General features: G+C 50.7%; 1 protein-coding gene across 3 annotated transcripts in view; it reads left to right on the top strand.

Annotated features, from left to right (window-relative positions):
* Positions 1-17,729, top strand: part of SIL1 (SIL1 nucleotide exchange factor) — a 96,781-nt gene that overhangs the window by 58,266 nt on the left and 20,786 nt on the right. For all 3 annotated transcript variants that reach the window (XM_042024765.1, XM_042024758.1, XM_042024751.1), the window contains exon 7: positions 3,402-3,523. In XM_042024765.1, coding sequence (XP_041880699.1) covers positions 3,402-3,523 — 122 coding nt within the window. The remainder of the gene's footprint in view (positions 1-3,401; positions 3,524-17,729) is intronic.

Here is a 17,729-nt window from a genome sequence, read left to right as displayed (position 1 = left end):
GCTTCATATTTATACTCAGGGCTAATCTTGCCTGATTAAGGGTGCCAGAGCATCAGGCCAGTGTGCTAAAAAGCAACTCCCAAACACCCTGGGATGCTTTGGATTCCAGCATAACGGTCTGGACTATTCCAGCAGAAAATCCCTGCAGCACAGGATAGGGCAAACAATTTCAGAATGGTGAGAGAAGCAGGGGCTGGAGCATCAAAGGGAAGCACATCCAGCATCAAAGGGGTCAGGGAGGGGGAATGGCAGGAGGCTGGCAGGAGCACAGAGGCTCCTTTGTGCGCCGATCACAGCGCTGCTCTGTGCCCGCGCTGTCGGGGCAGATGGCTGGGCAGCACCTTCTCGTCAGGCAGGAAGCTGATAAGAAATATGACTTGTCTCTAAGCCAGCATGGCTTTTCCTCCTCTTTCTTCTTCCAGTCAGTTGAATACGTCCAGAGCATTATCTCTGCTTGGGACTGCCTTTAGCAGCACTGGCTTAATGTAATTACTGAACAGCAGCCAAAGGACGCTTGTGCCGCATAACCCTGGAAGGGCTGAACTGTCAGGACTCCTCTGCAGCGAGTCACAGCCGTGCTGTGCCATGGGAGCAGGGAATCCTTGCAGGTGTGGGTGGCCCAGGCCACATGTGGCACCACTTTGCTGGTCCCACCTTCCCCAGCCTCCCTCAGAGCAGTACCGTGCCATGGCTTTTCACAACTCCTTGGCTCCCGGCCATCGTGCTGCTGCCTCTGGGGCACGGGGTGCCCTGTTGAGTGGAAAATGCCGTGCCCTGGGGGGTGTACAAGCAAAGGCTGCTCCCTGCTCTATGTCCTGGTGGTGAGCACCCTGAAGCAGCGGGGTGTGAGGCAGCTCGTGCTTCGGAGCGTGCCACGGGGAGCGGAGCAGGAGCTGTGGCCAGTGCCGAGCCCGGGGAGATGCTCTCTCCTGCTTCTGAAGAGTCAGCCCAAGGGCTCTGTGTTTGCTCAGCTTTTGGTTGCCAGCTCTGGTTTGCCTCTCCTCAGTCACGATTCAGCTTGGCATGTTTGGGAGCCCGTCTCAGAGATGGAGCAGGAGGGTTTGGCTTGCTGGGTTATCTGTAACGCATAAAACCCAAATGCAAATGTGAAGAGGGCAGAGCATAACTCATAAACAGCATTCACGGTGCTTGCACAGCAGTGTGCGGAGCCAAGACCCATTCTCAGGCATTGCAGGCTCTTTCTCTCAATTATTTACTCTCCTTATCTTCCTCTCTCCTCTCCTCTGACATGCTACACCGTCTCTCTCTGCTAATTTCCTCTCCATCGCGTACGGTTGACATGCTGCTTTCCCTTGCTCTTGTTTTCTAATATTTTCTCTCTCACCTTCCCTCCCTATTTTCTTTCTCCTCCAATTCAAACCTGCTCCCTGAATAACTGCTGTCATATTTGCTCTTCTCCCATCTCTCTCCTTGCCTGCTTTGCCTGTGTACTTTACTCAAGAGCTCTTTTGATCTTTGGTTTTTCTTCTGTGCCGATTTCAGTGGACTGAAGTGAGGTAGGAGCTGCTGCCTCACAGCATCCGCTGCTCCCCGGAGAGGTTAATACCTTCAAGTTGTTAAGTTTGGGGATTTTGTTGGTTTTAAAACGGTGAGTGAGGGAAGGAGCTCTCACGACAGACTCTGGTTAAAAAAGATAAACACATCTTGAGAAAAAGCTTTACAGCATAATTTATGTTCTGCAGCTGAGGTGTCTCACTGACGCTGGGGTGGCACGAAGGACTCAGGTGCTGCTGAGGTCCCAGCAATGGCTGGTTTTACCACACCAGGTGCTGGATGCAAATTCCTGCCTGTCCATACATTCCCTCTCGTGCAGAAGTCAACGTCCCATTCCAGCACTAAACCAGTTTTTACAGAGGCTGAGTAATAAAAGGACCCACTGGCAGCTGAAATTGGGTTGCTGCATAGATTTCTTTGTAGACAGAGATGGGTCTGCAGAAAAGTGAGCGATCTGGCAGGCCTGGTTTATAGGGACAGTTAAAAGAACAGCATCTGAAAGGATACAAAAGCTGCTGCAAATCCTGAATCAGCCCCAGCAGACCTGCAGAGAGCAGCTTTGCAGAGGGACAGCAAGCGGTGGGTATTGTCCCATTGGGGAGCAGAGACGAGCTGGAGCTCCCCAGGTCCTGCTTTGGTTGGTGACGACAGACCTGTAGGACACAAAGCTTCTTCCTTCTCCTGGGTACCTGAAATATCTGACTTTGGGCCAGTTTTGATGAAGGTACATGGTTGAGATAAATATAACACCGAGCATGAAGTCATTGACTAGAAGAGTGTCCCACATGCCCTGCATGGCTTGTGGTGTTTATCCTGTCCCACCCCATCGGGGGGTCGGTCTGCCCTGCTGATAACTCATTTTTATATTCTGTTTCCATCTGCCAACGATTGCTGTTGTCTCCCTGTCTTTCAGAGAGGAGAAATGTCGAATTTCTAAACCTGATTTTTCTGTGCAGGCAGTTCTGAGCATTCATCAGATCCCCTTTTAAACTGAAAAAAAAATCATTGAATACCAAAATGCATCGATTTGACTTTGGACTGAATTTTGTACTTGAAGTACCTTGTGCTGTTTCTCTAAATTTTGTCTGTGAGCACTCAGAGCCTTTTCTGATCTCCTCTCCAAGAGCAGATGCCCGCTGGGACTGTGCCTGGCTAGCCCCTGATCCAGTTAGAGCCAGGGGCTTATGAATCCCCACTAATGTGTAAACTTTTCTCTACTGGCAGTTAATCCATTATTGTTTGCTTAGAAAGGTCATTGTGGGGCTGCTCCATGGGGAAGCTCCTGGCTGACCCCTCCAGGCAAGGACTGGCTTTTTCTTGCCTTGTCCCTATGAAGTTGTTGATGGAACTCATGGAGAAGTCCCAGAACTGCCCACGCTCCTCACTCCGATGCCACCTGTGTACCCTGTTGGTGCTGACAGGCTCCTAAACATCCTTGACTCCTGGTGCTACAATTACAGCATTAATTAATTGCACTTGCAAAGCATGCAATTCCCTGGGTCCCCAGTAAAGGCCTGCTCAGGTGGGAGCGAAGAGCTGGAGTTTTCTGACATCAGCAGATGTACTGAGATTTTGACACCACCTGCATTACCGAAATACGTGTCAAGAGTAGTTTTGATAGCTATAATCAAAGTATTGGAGTTTCCAGTGATGCCTTCTGTATGTGGCAATATCCTCCCACTGTGCCTGTGCAGCCATGGCATCGCTGCTCGTGGGCAGGGCTCTGCAGAGTTCAGCCAAAGCTGTTCCCTCCGAATTTTTAATTCCGTTTAAAACTCTGTGCTGGTTAGAGCAGGAGGGAGGGGATGCTGTGGGTGTGAAGGGAGGTGTTCTCCAAGGGCTGGGGGTTCGTGCTGACAGGACCTGCTGTCTCCCTGCTGTCCCAGGTGGACAATGCCAAGGATTTCCTGTCCATGGGTGGGCTCCGGCTGGTGATCGAGGGGCTCAACAGCAGCGAGGCCGCGCTGAAGGAACACGCTGCCTTCGTCCTGGGAGCTGCCCTGTCCAGGTGAGACCTGCCCTCAGCTGGGCTCTGTGCCTCTCTTCACTTCTCTTGGTTTATTTCTGATAGCACAGACTGAAAGCTGTGCTGTGACACGCCACAAAGTCCACTCCCCCAAAACTGTCTTGTCCCCTGTCTAGCTCTTGCAACCCCCATTACCCCTTCTCCTCAGTCTGTCCTCATCTTGCTCATTGGACATATCCAGAAGTAATTTGGTGTCAAATCTAGGATTGTTTCTTGATTTCCCTGGGCTCCCTGCTTGTACAAAGTCCAAGGGGGGAATAATTCTGCTTCTCTCCCCTTCCCCCGCCCTCTCTGGGGGAAGATGTGAAGGGGGATGCAGTGATGAGCACCCCAGCGAGCACCTTTGTCCCTCCTCTTCCTTGCTCCTGGGCTGCTCCAGGATGGCAAAATGCTGATTTGAGCAGCTCCCATGGTCTTTGGAGCAGAGTTTGGGCCCCACAGACATGTGCCTCTGACATCCAAGAGGTGTTGATTAGATGCAGGGTCAGGAATAGGGTCAGCAGCCAGAATCCAGAGGAGACTGGCCTGCAGGATGTTTGAGATTCACGGGAAGGGGCCCGGTCTGCCTCATGCTGGGGCATTGTGTGTAGTGCTACAGGAGGTGCCCTGTGGGCTCCATGGGTTTTCTTGGTGCCCCTTTTGGATTTATGGGGTTTGGGACTTTGCAGGGGATGTGTTGTACATTCAGAGGTGCAGAGGCTTTAGAAATGCATTGGATGGACTCAAACTTCAGGATCAGCAGTGCAGAGTGAAAATTGAAGGTCAGGACTGTTTTATCTGCATATTTCTACACCTAAAAATACAGTCACCTTCTCCAGCATCATAAATTATTTATGGCTTAGTCTAACACATGGTCCACGGACCTGCATTTATTTGGCAACCTTGTGTACAATGCAGTTGGCCCTCAGCATGTGCGAAGTGATGGGGCCTCGTGGATAGGAGCAGGTACCCAGACTGGCACCAGGAAAGGATCCAGCTTCTAATCTGAAACAGAGCCTGACTTAGTGATGACAGGAGGATACATCAGAAACACAACCTGCTCTTCATATTCTGGTGTATCTTAATCCTTGAAACAATACTGGAGTGGTTTGCTCAGGTTCTTTAGGTAGATTCTTAATTATATGTCCCATACAGAGAAGATCATGCAGAGGGTGTGGAAATATTTGCAAGTAACTAGTGAAATGACAGGGGCTGTTAAAGAGCTTCTCACAGATGTACCTGACATGACATGGTCCAGACTCCAAAAATTCACTGTCTCACGGTACATGAGAGTGTAGCAGTGGCCACGAGAGTCATGCTTTTGTGTAGTATTCCTCACTCAAGTGCAAAAACCTTCTTTGGACCTCTCATCTGATATGACAACATTAAACTGCTGCTTTGCAAACTTGTGGGCCTTTTTTCTTTGAAGGACATTCTGGCAGACGGTAATTTGGAGTGGTTTGGATGATACATTGTCTCAGAGCTCTGTTCCAAAAGAGGAGGGATATTATGCCTTGGTTTGAGTTTGCTTTTTTTCCCCTTGCTGTGCTTAAGCTTTCTCAGTAGACACCTACATGCCAACTTGTCTGCTGTGTGCTCACTGCTTAATTCGTTTGTTCATACATTTTCTCAGCTTACTCCATGCTCCAGTTAAACTGTTGGGGGCATTTCAGGTACTTCACACAGCATTTTGTGTTTTTCTGAGGGCTTGTTGTTTATTTCCTTCACTCGTGGTTGTTCCTGGGAGCCTCGGCGAGGTGGTAGGGCTTTCCAGTGAATTCCCAGAGGTGTCACAGCTCACTGGGCTGCAGGGACATGATCTGCCTTGTGCTTGTGTGCCTGGGGCTGGTGTCAGGTCCTGTGCTGGATGCTGAGCCTGGGAAGAGGCAATGGTCTGCTGCTCACCCAGTGGGTCTGTGGCCACCTCCCAGGTCTCTTTGGCTGGGCTGGCTCAGGCCAGCAGTTTCAAGCCAGGCAAACATTCCCAGAGAGAAATCAGGGCATGGTGATAGCAGCTCCAGAGCCTGGCATGGTAGGTCAGTAACTCCTGGCACAGCTCAGTCTGGAAGAGGGAGTTTGGCTTTGTCTGTCGACATGTGTTTAACACAGGAGGAAACCACTGGACACAGAGTGATTCCAGATATGCTTGGGTCACATCCAGAACTTTTCAGCTCTCAAAAATACCCAGATCTTCTCTAGATTTGCATTGTCCTCAACTCCATTCAGGTAGTGAAGCAGGTAAGGGGTGGAGCAAGCAGCTGCAGCACCCAGGTCCTGCCTGCACATGGTCCTGCCAGGACCTGGCCCGGAGCTCTGGCTGTGCTGAAAGCCCATTGGAATAAAAGGGTTTTCCAGGGGATCAGCATCTTGAGCCAACAGGCCAGGTGGCTGGCCAAGACTTGAATCAGCAAAGGCAGGAGGAGGAGAAGGCACAACAGGGCCAGCTCAGGATTTCTCCTTCCTGATACTGCTCCTATTTATTTGGCTTAAAGCAGACTTGAAAAGCAGCCATAGCACAGCAGGATTTGGACCTGGGGGCACAAGGTCCTGGGGTGCAGCTGCCAGGATCTGACCTCCTGGCATCCATCTGCCTCTGTGAGCCTCTGCCACAGGAGAGGCAGATTTCTTCATCTGATGGGGAGGAAATCAAGGTTTCATCTCATGTTTCTCTTATATGTCCTTCAGTTCAGGCATTTGGGTTTTAATCGCTGAGTCTGTGACCAAATCAAACATTGTTCCATCTGGTGGAGTTCTCTGAGCAGTGCCCTTATTGCAAGTCTAAAACCTCATCACAGCCTTACTGTTTTTAAGCCTTTAACAAAATGTTTTCCATTCAGCAGTTTGCAAAAGTAAACTTCATTTGAACAATCCTCAAGTGCTCTGATTGCAAATAAAAGTTAAATGCACTAACAAAAATGATTGCTAGGCATGTGGGGTTGTACATTTAGGTATCCATAATTCACTAACAGTATATGCCAATACACAGCATTATCTGGATTTCCAGTGATTGCATTAGCATAAAAGCATGTTAGCATTTATCCTGTGGTACTAACATTTAAATATATATAAGTGTGAAATATTAAGATCCAGCATTTTGGAGGCAAGTGAAACTACTGTCTGTAAAATGTTCCTGCATATTTTGAAGGTACACTCCAGTATGTTCGGATGACAATCAGCATTCGCACCATTGGGTCCAAACATTACAAAAATGTCAATGTTTTATGCAAAGAGGAGCTATATTAAGCTAAAAAAGATTGCTGATGAGAGAAGTGTCTTCTGATGTCCTCTGAGCTATTTACAGGCAGCATCTCCCTTTGTTCGTGGCACAGCCAGGCCTCTGTGCAATCTGCATCTCCATGTTTCACAAGACTGGAAATGTTAGCCAGAAAGGATTATGCTTGTGATTAAAACCTCCATTTTTGAAAACTTTACCTACAGGAAACGTTTTTCCACACCAATAATTCGAACATTTTAGTATTTTGTAATAAAAGGATTTTTGTAATCCGTTTAGAAGGGGAATAATAATTTATGTTGAATGCCTTCTTGAAGCTTTATCCCAAATGCTGCCCGTGCGCTTAGGGGTGAGTTGGAGGTGAGCATGGAGAGAAGTTAAGCAGTGGGACCTTCAAGGCAAAGGGAAGCAGTTTGTGTTTCATGGGGACAAGGCAGAAGGCTCAGAAGGTGAGATTTTGGCCTGGCCAAAGTGGGGAACTGGGAGGGCAGCCACTTGTGCAGCTGCAGTGAGAGACTCGTGGCACTTTGGCCAGACCTTTAAAACCCCACCCAACCACGTGGCCGGGGACAGTGATGTCCCACTGATGGTCCGAGCTGGCGTTTGCCATATGTCCTAGAAGGGCCTGGGACAGGCCCAGCACAGCCTCTGGCCACAGGCCCAGCACAGCCTCTGGCCACAAGCCCAGCACTGCTGGGGTCTCACTGTTCCCTTTTGGCCCTGAGTGCTAAAGGACTTGGTAAAGGCTTGGGAGTAAACTCATCACAGGTGATAACTGAAGCATCATCCTGCAGCAGCACATGAGTTTTCTATGGATTGTCTTGGCTGCTTCCCAGAGATTAAACCCCTTAAAGGATGACCGTGTGCACCCTGAATATCCCATTCACCATTATTTGTGTTACCCAGCTCCCAGGCTCGTTCAGAGCTTGCCCCACTTTGGTAAAGCCAGGAGGGGCATAAAATGTGTTTGCCTCTCAAGAGAAGCCTGAAAGAAGCTCCCTGAGTGATGGGCTCTATTTCCCCTTGTTGTGCTGGGGTGTCTGACAGAGCTCAGCATCATGGGGGCCACCTGGTTTTGGTTCTGCTTTTCCATTGTCTTTTCTGAGGGAAGAGGGATGTGGGAATTCTGTCTCCTTGCTCTGTCCATCAGTCCCTTGGTGGTGTCCATTCTCCCAGGGCTCACGACTTCCCTGCTCTGTTGGAGAAGCAGCAGCTCCTTCAGGATGCCTCTGTCAAGAGGAAAGAGCTTCCACCAGATTTAAGGGGTTTGAGTTAGGTCCAGCTGTGCACTGAAACTGGTTGGTGCTCACTGGTGTTAAATAACACAGAGGCCCAAGCAATAAACCCAGGAAAAGTAAAATTAAAGACCTTGCTTCAATGCTGTCTTGTAAGGACATAAGAATTTCTGTGTGGAGAAATAAATCTGGTTAGCTTAACAAGCACTGTCCCTACCCTTTTATTTCCAATCCATCTTCATCCCTTCCTCCTCCAGCTTCTCCTTTTACATCCTGCAGTATTTGCCCATCTCTTTATCCACTTTGCCTGATTTTTTCAGTGGCCCTGTTTGCCCACACCATGTGTTTGCCATCTCCCAGTTGCAGCAATTCCAGCTCCACTCCTTGACTGCTTATAATTTCTTGCTTTGTAGATTGTCTCCTCTATCTTTATTTGAACTCCTGACTTGTGTGGAGTTATCAGCCTCACTGCACTTAATTTCAAATTAATTTGATTGGGTCACCTCAATTTTTTTTCTGTAATGATAATGAACTCAACCTATTTAGCCTTTCCCCATTATGAATAACCTTAACAAAAACTGCAGTGCAGTATAAATGGGTGTTTCATCATTGTGGTTAATTACACAGAAGAATAAATCCCTAAACATTTTTCAGCCTCTGAAATCTAACAAGAAAGTGTAATTAACATTTAAAGAGTAAACTGCCATCCTTGTGCTCTCAGGAAGACAAGGAGGGAAAAGTCTAGAATCCAAGGTTTGCTCCTGGGTTTTTTGGGAGAAATTTTTGGGGAAATGCTGATGGCTGGAAGTGGCAGAGGGTGGGTCAGGTCCTTGTCTTGTTCCAGATGTGTTTTCCCCAGGTGCCTGCAGCTCTGGAGAGTTGACAAGGTGGGATGGGCATCTTGGCCTCAGCCCAAGGGACTGGTTTTAGGCTGAGGACATTGTCCTTTCTGTAAAACATGGGAATTCTGGAGTGAATTCTCTGGGCTGGGCTGGTGCTGGGAGGATGCTGTGACTGAAATGGGAGTGTTTGGCCTCACATCACATGTGGGCAGTGAGCTCCCACACGGCTCCCCCAGCTCCACTGGGTTCTCCCAGTCATCCTGGGGCTCAGGTAGGTGAACTTGTCCTCCTGTGTCCTTCACACAGCGATGGGTGCTCCCACAGCCTGCAGGCTCTCATCAGTCCACAGCTGCTGGTGTTCTGAGAGCTGTGGGGGGTGTCCTGCCCTGCAAACATAGCCCCACAGAACAGCCAGTGCTGCCCAGGGCTGTGACAGGGGTGGGGAGCACCAGGAAGCTGCTCCAGCAGAGCTTTAGCAGGGAGGGAAAGACTCATCACAGCCAGCTCATGCATTATATAAAACATGTTGTTTCTGTCTCATTGTGTTTAGTAAATGGTCTCTGCTAAAGCCTTTGAGTTATTTTGGTGGTTTCCATTTAAAATACATGTTCAGGCTGGTTACCTAATCACTTTCTCCCAAAAAAACCAGCCCAAACTTGCTGTTTGCCAGTGCAGACCTGGTTCTGTAGCTGGACACAACATGTTTTCCTCTGTCTCTTCAGCTACTATTAATTCATCCTTCTTGCTCTGTACAACTCCCTGGCAGGAGGGTGGAGCCAGGCAGGGCTTGGTCTCTTCTCCCAAGCAACGAGGAGCAATAGGACGTGAGGAAACAGTCTCCAGTTCTGCCAGCAGAGGTTTCGATTAGGGAAGTGTTTTTCACTGGAAGGGTTATGAAGCACTGGAGCAATCCTGGAGGGGTTTGAAAGCCGTGCCGATGTGGCACTTAGGGACATGATTTAGCAGTGGACACGGTAGTGTGAGATTAATGGTTGGACTTGATGATCCTGGATGCCTTTTCCAGCCTAAATGATTCTGTGATTCTGTGTTTTTTGTTTATCCTTTTTACTACAGCCTGAGCACTCTCTGCTAATGGCTTCACAAGCTTCAAAGATTTCCCTCCCTAACCACCTACATTATTTTCCTGACCTGCTATGACTATCCCAGGTCTTGGCATGTTCTCTGCATTCCCTCCAAACAATAGGTGCAAAACACTCACAGAGAGGAGGCGTCTGCATCTGCTCTTTGATTAGGGTGTGCAGGAGGCTGTGGCAGCCCACTGATGTGTGTTTCAGAAGGCAGGTTGAGAAAGTGCATTGAACAGAACACAGAAGGGAAGAATGGGAGATGAGCAATGGGAGTGGGAAATGCAGGATCCACCCTCAGTGAGGACCTGCTTGCAGCAGGGTTTGGGGTGGACAGCACTGACCCTTACAATTGCAGCCATTGTCTGAGCCCCATCTCTTCCTCTGTAGGTCCTGCTGTGTGCACCCTCCTACCCCTTCCTGACCGTGGCTTTTGTTGGATTTTGTTGTGCCAGCAGGCTGTACACAGTGAGCATGCAGAGCCAGCTTTGGGGCTGCATGGCAGAACTGGGCTGTCAGAGGGGTGCTGGGGGCCTGCCCTTGCCTCTCGTGGCCTCTCTTCTGGATTTAGCTGTATTTGCTCCCCACTCCTTGTGCCAAGGAGAGGCCAGCAGAGCTTTCATAGGAGGCAAAATAACACAAACCAGCAACTGCAGGCTCTCGTGGCATCCAGGAATGGCCCTTGGCTGTCCTGACTGAAGAGGGACCAAGCCCCGGCAGGGAACTTGTTTCCAGGCTGGCATCTTCCAGCCTACCTGTTCTCTTGATACAGTGCTTTGATAAACTTTCTCTCATCTGTCTATTCATGTGCTTAAAGATTCATTGAAACAGGTGATTATTCATCCATGAAGACAGTTCCTCAGGCCTTCACCAGATTGCTGCCAACCTCAGCTGCTTCGAGGCTCTCCAGGTGTTTGAACGGGATGATGACAGAGAACAACAGCTTACTGGAAATTATCTCCTTCTGAAGGAACTCGTCATTACTGTTAACTACTTGCTCTTCCCTCAGGTGCAGACATTCTGTTCTTCTTGTGAGCTGGGTTTTGATGTCCCTTTATTTTAGATGATCTTTTTTCCACTTGAAAAGAGATGTCCATCAGAGGCCCTTGGAGCGGCCTGGCGTGTTTTGGAAGGGGCTGACTCACTGGCTTGGCTGCCTGAGCAGCCGTGCAGCCCTCTGAGCCCTGCTGCTCAGGGCAGCTGTCTGTGGCCACCCCACATCCCCAGGGAGCTGGGCCAGTGGCAGCCCCCTCCCCAAGGGCAGCTCAGAGTCCCCACTCGAGCTGGAGAAATGCCTCACAGCCGCTTCCCACCGAGTCTCGGCCCCCTGATGCCACTGTGGGAGCCCTGAATAGATAGGAAAACTAATTTGCTGCTCAGAGCATCAATAGATGTACGTCACTTGTCCTTTCTGCTGCATTTAATGAGTTTTTCCAAGGTACTGCAGCCAGTTCCAGAAGGCTGCCATCAAAGGATCTTCGTTTCCATCAGAAGCCTCATGCCCCTCAGCGCTCTGCACTCCTCACGTCTCACATGTCTCTTATGAATTCAACGTGGAGCTCATCTTATAATTCCTTGCAACCATCCTTTCCAGACTTCTCTCCTTTTTTTTCTGAACACCTTGAAAACAGGGGGTGGGAGAGAGGAAGGGCTCTTCCTGCAGTGAGGTGGTGGTAGCTGGAGCCCAGGCGAAATGTGGGTCATGCTAAACGTCCTGTCACTGCTGCTCTCCACAGTCGTGACTCACTCAGTTATTCCCTCCTGGTGCTTGGCTGTACCTGTTCCCTTCTGTTAATCATCCTGGAGCTGGCTTTGGGCATCCCTGCCTGCGTCAGCCTCGGCTGTCACCCTCGGCTGTCACCGTGTGGGACAACATCTCCACGTGGGTGAGGAGGGAGGGGACACGCTGGTGCTGCCAGACTGACAGCCAGGGGATGATGGGCACAGCCCTGCAGTGACAGTTCCAAGGGACAGGTCATTAATCCTTAGCTGATCTGCTGAGATCAATAATTAGGGCTGTTGCTTTGTATAAACCACCAGATCAACACAGGAATTGCCTTATTGAAGTGGACGTGCAGGCCTGGCTGGCTGGAAGGCCCCCCTGGCTGGATTGCAGAGGAAGGAGCACAAAACCCAGGTGCTAACAGTGTGCTGACATGTAAATGAGGTTTCCCTAAGCCTTGAGCAGCTCAAACCTGCCATACACGATGAACCACAAGGGTTCTTAGGTTTTATCTGTTTCTGTCACTGCAACAGGGAGGGTTGGAGAAAGTTTCTGGATTCTGGTCCATGCCTGGTGCAGCAGGGTGGCTGCTGCCAGCATCCCTCTGCTCAGAGGCTGCACATGGGAGCCTGTGTGAGCTCCTCTGCATGTTCCTCCTCTCCTTGTGGAAGCAGGTTATGTCATATTTCCATACACACTCTGTCATAAAAGCCCCTAAATATGATTTTAGTTTGTTTACACGTCTTGCAATGAGCAGGAACTCACCTGAGTTGTTTTCCAAATTAATACCCCGCTGCTTTTACTTAACAAGGTCTTCTTCCAAGCTGAGAACAGTAACGACTCTGAGATTTCTTTTTTAAAAATGCATTTTCTTCTCAGGTACTTCATATTGAAATCCATCTTAATTTCGGTTCAGCTAGTGTGTGAAAACACACGGTGAGGCATTATTAGTCCCTGAAGGAATAAAGACAGATGGAGCCCAAAATGGAATTGGCTTTATGATTAATTGAAACCTTCAAGAGTGCAGTGGAGTCAGGGCTTGGTCCTACCCTGGCAGCACCTGGGGATCCATTCAGCTGGCATGAAGAGCTGGGGGGAGACATACAGATGTCACCTGGCAGAGCCAGCCCCGAGCTGTCCCCTCCCGGTGGGACTTGGGGCTGGAGGAGGGCGGGGTTGGCCCAGGTGTGGGTCGGGGTGAGGAGGGGACGGTGGCGTCGGGGTCCTTGCGTGGGATGACGTCCCTGGGTAATGAGCTGCTATTTCTGCCTCGAGCCTCCCACAGCTGTGCACGATGGCTCTTGTGTCACTGCAGAGCTGAGCGGGGAGGAGGGGAGCGTTTTGAGGCGTGCTCCAAAAACCTTGGAAATGGGAATGTAGAGGTGTGGCAGGGGCATGGGGTTTGGGCTCTTCTCTGAGTTCCTGCTCCATGCGTGACCTGCACAGTTTCCTCAGGTTTCCCATCCTTGCCTGTGAGAGGGAAGGGAGTAATGGAGAAATACCAGGTGGTCTTATGCATGGTGGCTTCAGAATTAGTGCATATTTCTGGGGTCTGTAGCCACAGACATTTACAGCATTTTCTGCTGGAAAGGAGGAATAAAAGGTGTTGCAGAAAGGAGAGTCCCCCATTGTGTTTTGGGAGCAAGTCCTCCCTGTGCAAACTGGCTTTATTGCTCATGGTGGTGCTTTCATGGTCAGCAAGTCCTGAGCAGCTCTGGAGCTGGGGAGATGCAGCAAGTGAAGGCAAAGTTGCTTTGCAAAGGCAAATCCAGATCAGCTATGGAGCTGTGTCAGCACATCCACTCGGAGAGGGCAGGAAGGGGATGGTCAAGGGCAGCAGTGGCAGCCCCAGGAGATTCCCAGTTTCCCACCTGGTGCTCACTGCTGGTCTGGCCTCTGTGCACGGGTTGTGCTGGGCACAAAGAGAGGGCTGTGGGTGCCTCCCCCTGAGGCAGCTCAGTGAGAATAATTTAAGGAAGGACTTGGTGTGGGAAGTTGAAGTTGGCTGTGGGGATCATGGTTTAGGGTACGGACGTGGCTGGGGGCCCATGACTGTGTGTGCTGGGCAGGTGTGTGTGCACTGAACTGGTCTTGCTGGGGCAAACTGGATGACAAGTGGCATCCATGGGTCCCTTGCTGGGAGGAAGGTACAGGGGACACATCTCCCAGGCGCAGCCAGGACAGTCTTTTTACAGGCACCAGCACCCCTTCCCGTGCTGCAGTGGCAGCACTCCCAGTTAAGAAGGTGACTGGGACCTTGCTAAATGTCCTGAGCAGTGGGAGCACTGCTGGAAATGAGCTGATCCTGCAGATCTGTGGGGAGCTGAGCTAACTCCTAGAACACGATGCTCAACACCTCACCAGACATCCAGTGTTCACCCACTCCAACAAGTGCAGTTTGATTTTTGTTATCCCTGAGCCCTCCTAGGATGGCAGTGAGTTTGCTGAGGTGTGTTTTGTACAGTGAGGAAGGCTCTGTGACTGAGCTCTCTCTGCAGGACCTGGCCAGAAGTCATGGAGAGATACTATAAGGCTGCTGTGGATTTTCTTTTCTTTCCCTGGGGACTCTGGGGATTGCACATCAGTGGATTGTGGATTAGCGAATCAGGAATTAGAAATGCATTTTTCATTCTTATGTTACACACTAATGAACTGACAAATTTAATTTCTTTAAATCCAGCTATTTCAGCTGGAATTGACGAAGTCGTCTTCTGTCTCTTCTGGTACCTCGAGAACAGCTGAATCCTGATCTCTCTGGGGTCACATCATCCACAGTCACTTCTTTGTCTTTAGCCTGTGGCTGTTCCAGAAGTGCAGTGTGCTCTCCAGGAAGAGCCCGTCCCTCCTGGGTGGTTGCTGAGCGGAGCAGGGGGTGTGTGCCGGAGCGCACATCTGCCTGTGCCAGGGCAAGGAGGGGAACTCAGCCCTGGAGAGCTGGGCTGGCACCAGCCTGGGGGCTCCAGCTTGGCTGTCTGAGTCCACTGGTAGCAACTGAGGTGTCTCTCCCAGGCAGGCACCCTGTTAAACCCAGCGCCATGGCCCTGTCGAGTGCCTCCATGGCACAGCACAGAGTGTTTGCCCAGCTCCAGCTGTGAGGTGTGCTTGGCTTACATCTAGAATCAGAATATCCTGAGTTTAAGGGACTCACTGAGATCACCCAGACCAGCTCCTGGCTCTGCACAGACACCCCAGCAACCCCACCCTGTGCACCCCTGGCAGCTCTGGCAGCCTCGGGCCCGTGCCCATTCCCTGGGGAGCCTGGGCAGTGCCCGGCACCCTCTGGGGAAGAACCTTTCCCTGCTCTCCAGCCTGAGCCTGCCCTGGCCCAGCTGCAGCCGCTCCCTGGGTGCTGTCCCTGGCCCAGGAGCAGAGCTCGGAGCTGTCCCTGCGCTGCCCTGGGCAGGAGCTGCAGCCCCGGGGAGCTCTGCCCTCAGCTCCTCTGCTGCAGCTGGACCAGCCCAGTGCCCTCAGCCGCTCCTCGGGCGGCCCCTCCAGACCCTTCCCCAGCCCCGGCTCCCTCCTTTGGACGCTCTGGAGCAGCTTTGGATCTCTCTGATGATGTGGCACCCAAAACTGTCTCAGAACTCAAGGTGAGGCCACTCCAGTGCAGAACAGAGCAGGACAATCCCCCCCCTTGCCTGGCTGGCGATGCTGGGTCTGATGCCCCCCAAAAATGATGAAAGAAAAATCTAATAGATTTTTTTTCCCCTTGGGCTCATTCCTGTGAATGCAGCTGAGATCTTCCCCTGCTCTTTTGCATCCCTCTGTGGGGAGGATCCTGGTTCCTTGGGCAGCTCCCTCCACTGTCACAGGCTGGGATTTGGGTGACACTGTTGCTGGGGGCTGCACAGGCTGCAGTGGGCTCCATGTGCCTCTCCTCCAGCTGCACCGTTCTCCAGGTCTGAGGTGGCACCTTCCCTAGCCAAACCCTGTGCCAGGGACAGCAGAGAGCAGAAAAAGGCATTTCTGTCGTTAAAAGCCTAACGGCCTGCGCTGTGGGGCCCCGGCGGTGGGGGAAGAGCAGCTCCATCATTACCCAGTCACTCTTCAGAGCTTTCAATGAGAGCTAAACAAAACGGCCCTGGCTTTCCAGAGCAGGCTTTATTCCTGCTCTCTGTGATGCTGAAAGTGGGTCTGAAAGGCGGCCGCCTCTCACCACGAACCCCGGCAGAGCCGTGGGCCGGCCCCCGCCGGCAGAGCCCTCCCGCTGCCGGGGCAGGAGCAGAGCCCAGGACATCCGTCACTCCCCGTGACTGATGAACGGGTTTGGGGCCGTGCCTATAATATCTTGATTAACAATTAACGTGATGGAATTGGGAAATACATCTCGTTCCTCACCCCAAGCTGACAGGTGAGGATGGATATATGTTGCCTGGTTGATTGCTGTGCCTTGTTAGAGCCTATTTAGGGTTGATTGAAAAGCAGAGGCTTTGTGTGAGGAGAGACCTTTAATCTCCTGGCAGAGCCAAGTGCGTTTCCCATCAGGAAGCATTCCTTCTCTGCTGCTTATCTCTAACCCCTGCTTTAAACCTGAGCCTGGTAGAGACCAAAAGAAAGGCAGGATCAAAACAAAAATAATTGGGATCGTTGGCTTCCGTGGGCAGTCAGAACCCGTTATTCCTACTTATCAGCTAGTTATTCCTATATAACTCTTGCAAGAGACAATTCAGCAGTTGCAGCATCTCCTTGATGAAAAGCACTCCAATGAAATAACCATGGCAACAGTTGCTGAGGGCCAGCATGGCGAGGGATGGGGATGTGCTCTCCAAAGGACACCGGGCCCAACTTCCCCAACAAATGGCACTGCCGAGCACCAGGGAGCTGATGCTCGGAGAGCTCTGTGTGCTGGCTCTCATCCTGCTGGGGTCCCAGCTGGGCTGGGCTTGCAGGCTGCCCCAGTGGACCCAGTTACAAGTCACGCTTCATTAATGGTGGGCATCTTCCCCTCCAGATGGAAGGGGAGCTCGTAACCTGAAAGCTGAGGGGGAATCATGAGGACCCTTAATCAGGAAGGAAAGGCCAAGGAGGGGACCTTGGGGAGTGGCACCACCTGTGATCCCAAAGCCATAGGGGATTTCCCAGGGTTTGGGTACCCTGGGAAAGGCTGCATCCCTCTGCTGTCCCTCTGACCTTCACCCAGCCTGGTTGGTGCCAGAGACTGGTATGGATAATAAACACTTGACGTCTAATTTCACAGCAGCTTCTTTTTCAGCCAACTCCAGGACTGTGTTTGACACTCTACAGGAGAGGTGACAGAGGGTGGTGTTACAGGTTTTGGGCGTTTGCCTTGAAGAGCTGGCCCTTGGTGCATGGCCGGAGCCTGCAGAGCCTGGACTGAGCCTGGAGAGTTTGTGGCAAGGGTCCTTCACCCCTGGCTCATGCTCTCCCCTTGCCCAGGGGTCTTCTAAGTGCTCACTGTTAGGACCACCCATGCCATAATGCTCTCCAAATGCTCTGGTCATAATCCTGGCTGGGGAGCACCTTAGCTTATGGGATGAGGGCCTCTCAAGTAGCTTTGTGGGCACGGTGGTATTTTTGTTAGGCACTATTCTCTCGCTGTTGTCTTATTTAATTGGACGTTCATAAGCCTGAAAAGTAAAAGAAGGAAACTCTAATGTTCACCAGAAGAAAAGAGGAGTCTGCTGAAAAGCAGCATTTGTACAGAGTTCTGAGAAAAGGGCAGTAAATACTCCACCTCTGCTTAATAACAATAATAGGCAGGCTAAGTATCTCTAAAAATATAAAATAACGTGGGCCTATTCGGAATAGTCAACATCCTTATCAGCCTGCTACCATCTCTGCAAACAAGTTTTGCTAGAGATTCTGGGCATGATTTTCAATGGCTCAGAGCAGCTGTAGCTTCTTTGACTTCAGTGAAAAGTCTGAGTGCTTGGCACGGCGGCAAACCAAGCCTCTTCCTTTCTGCTTCAAATTGGGGCTTGATTCTAAGTGAGATGAATTTTCTCCTCCTGATAATTCTGTGCATCTGAAGTGATTACAGCTCCGCGTGAGTGCTCTTTTAGAAGATTTGAATGCAGCGTTTTCTTCCGTCTTAAAAAGGTTCCTTCAAGCCTTATGATGCTGGGGGGGGG

Source organism: Corvus kubaryi, unplaced genomic scaffold (assembly GCF_017639235.1).
Source record: "Corvus kubaryi isolate FWS band 111438036 unplaced genomic scaffold, C.kubaryi_AGA036_p1.0 128, whole genome shotgun sequence".
Lineage (NCBI taxonomy): Eukaryota > Metazoa > Chordata > Aves > Passeriformes > Corvidae > Corvus > Corvus kubaryi.
Note: the sequence above shows the minus strand (reverse complement) of the source record. Positions and strands in the feature narration are given on the sequence as shown.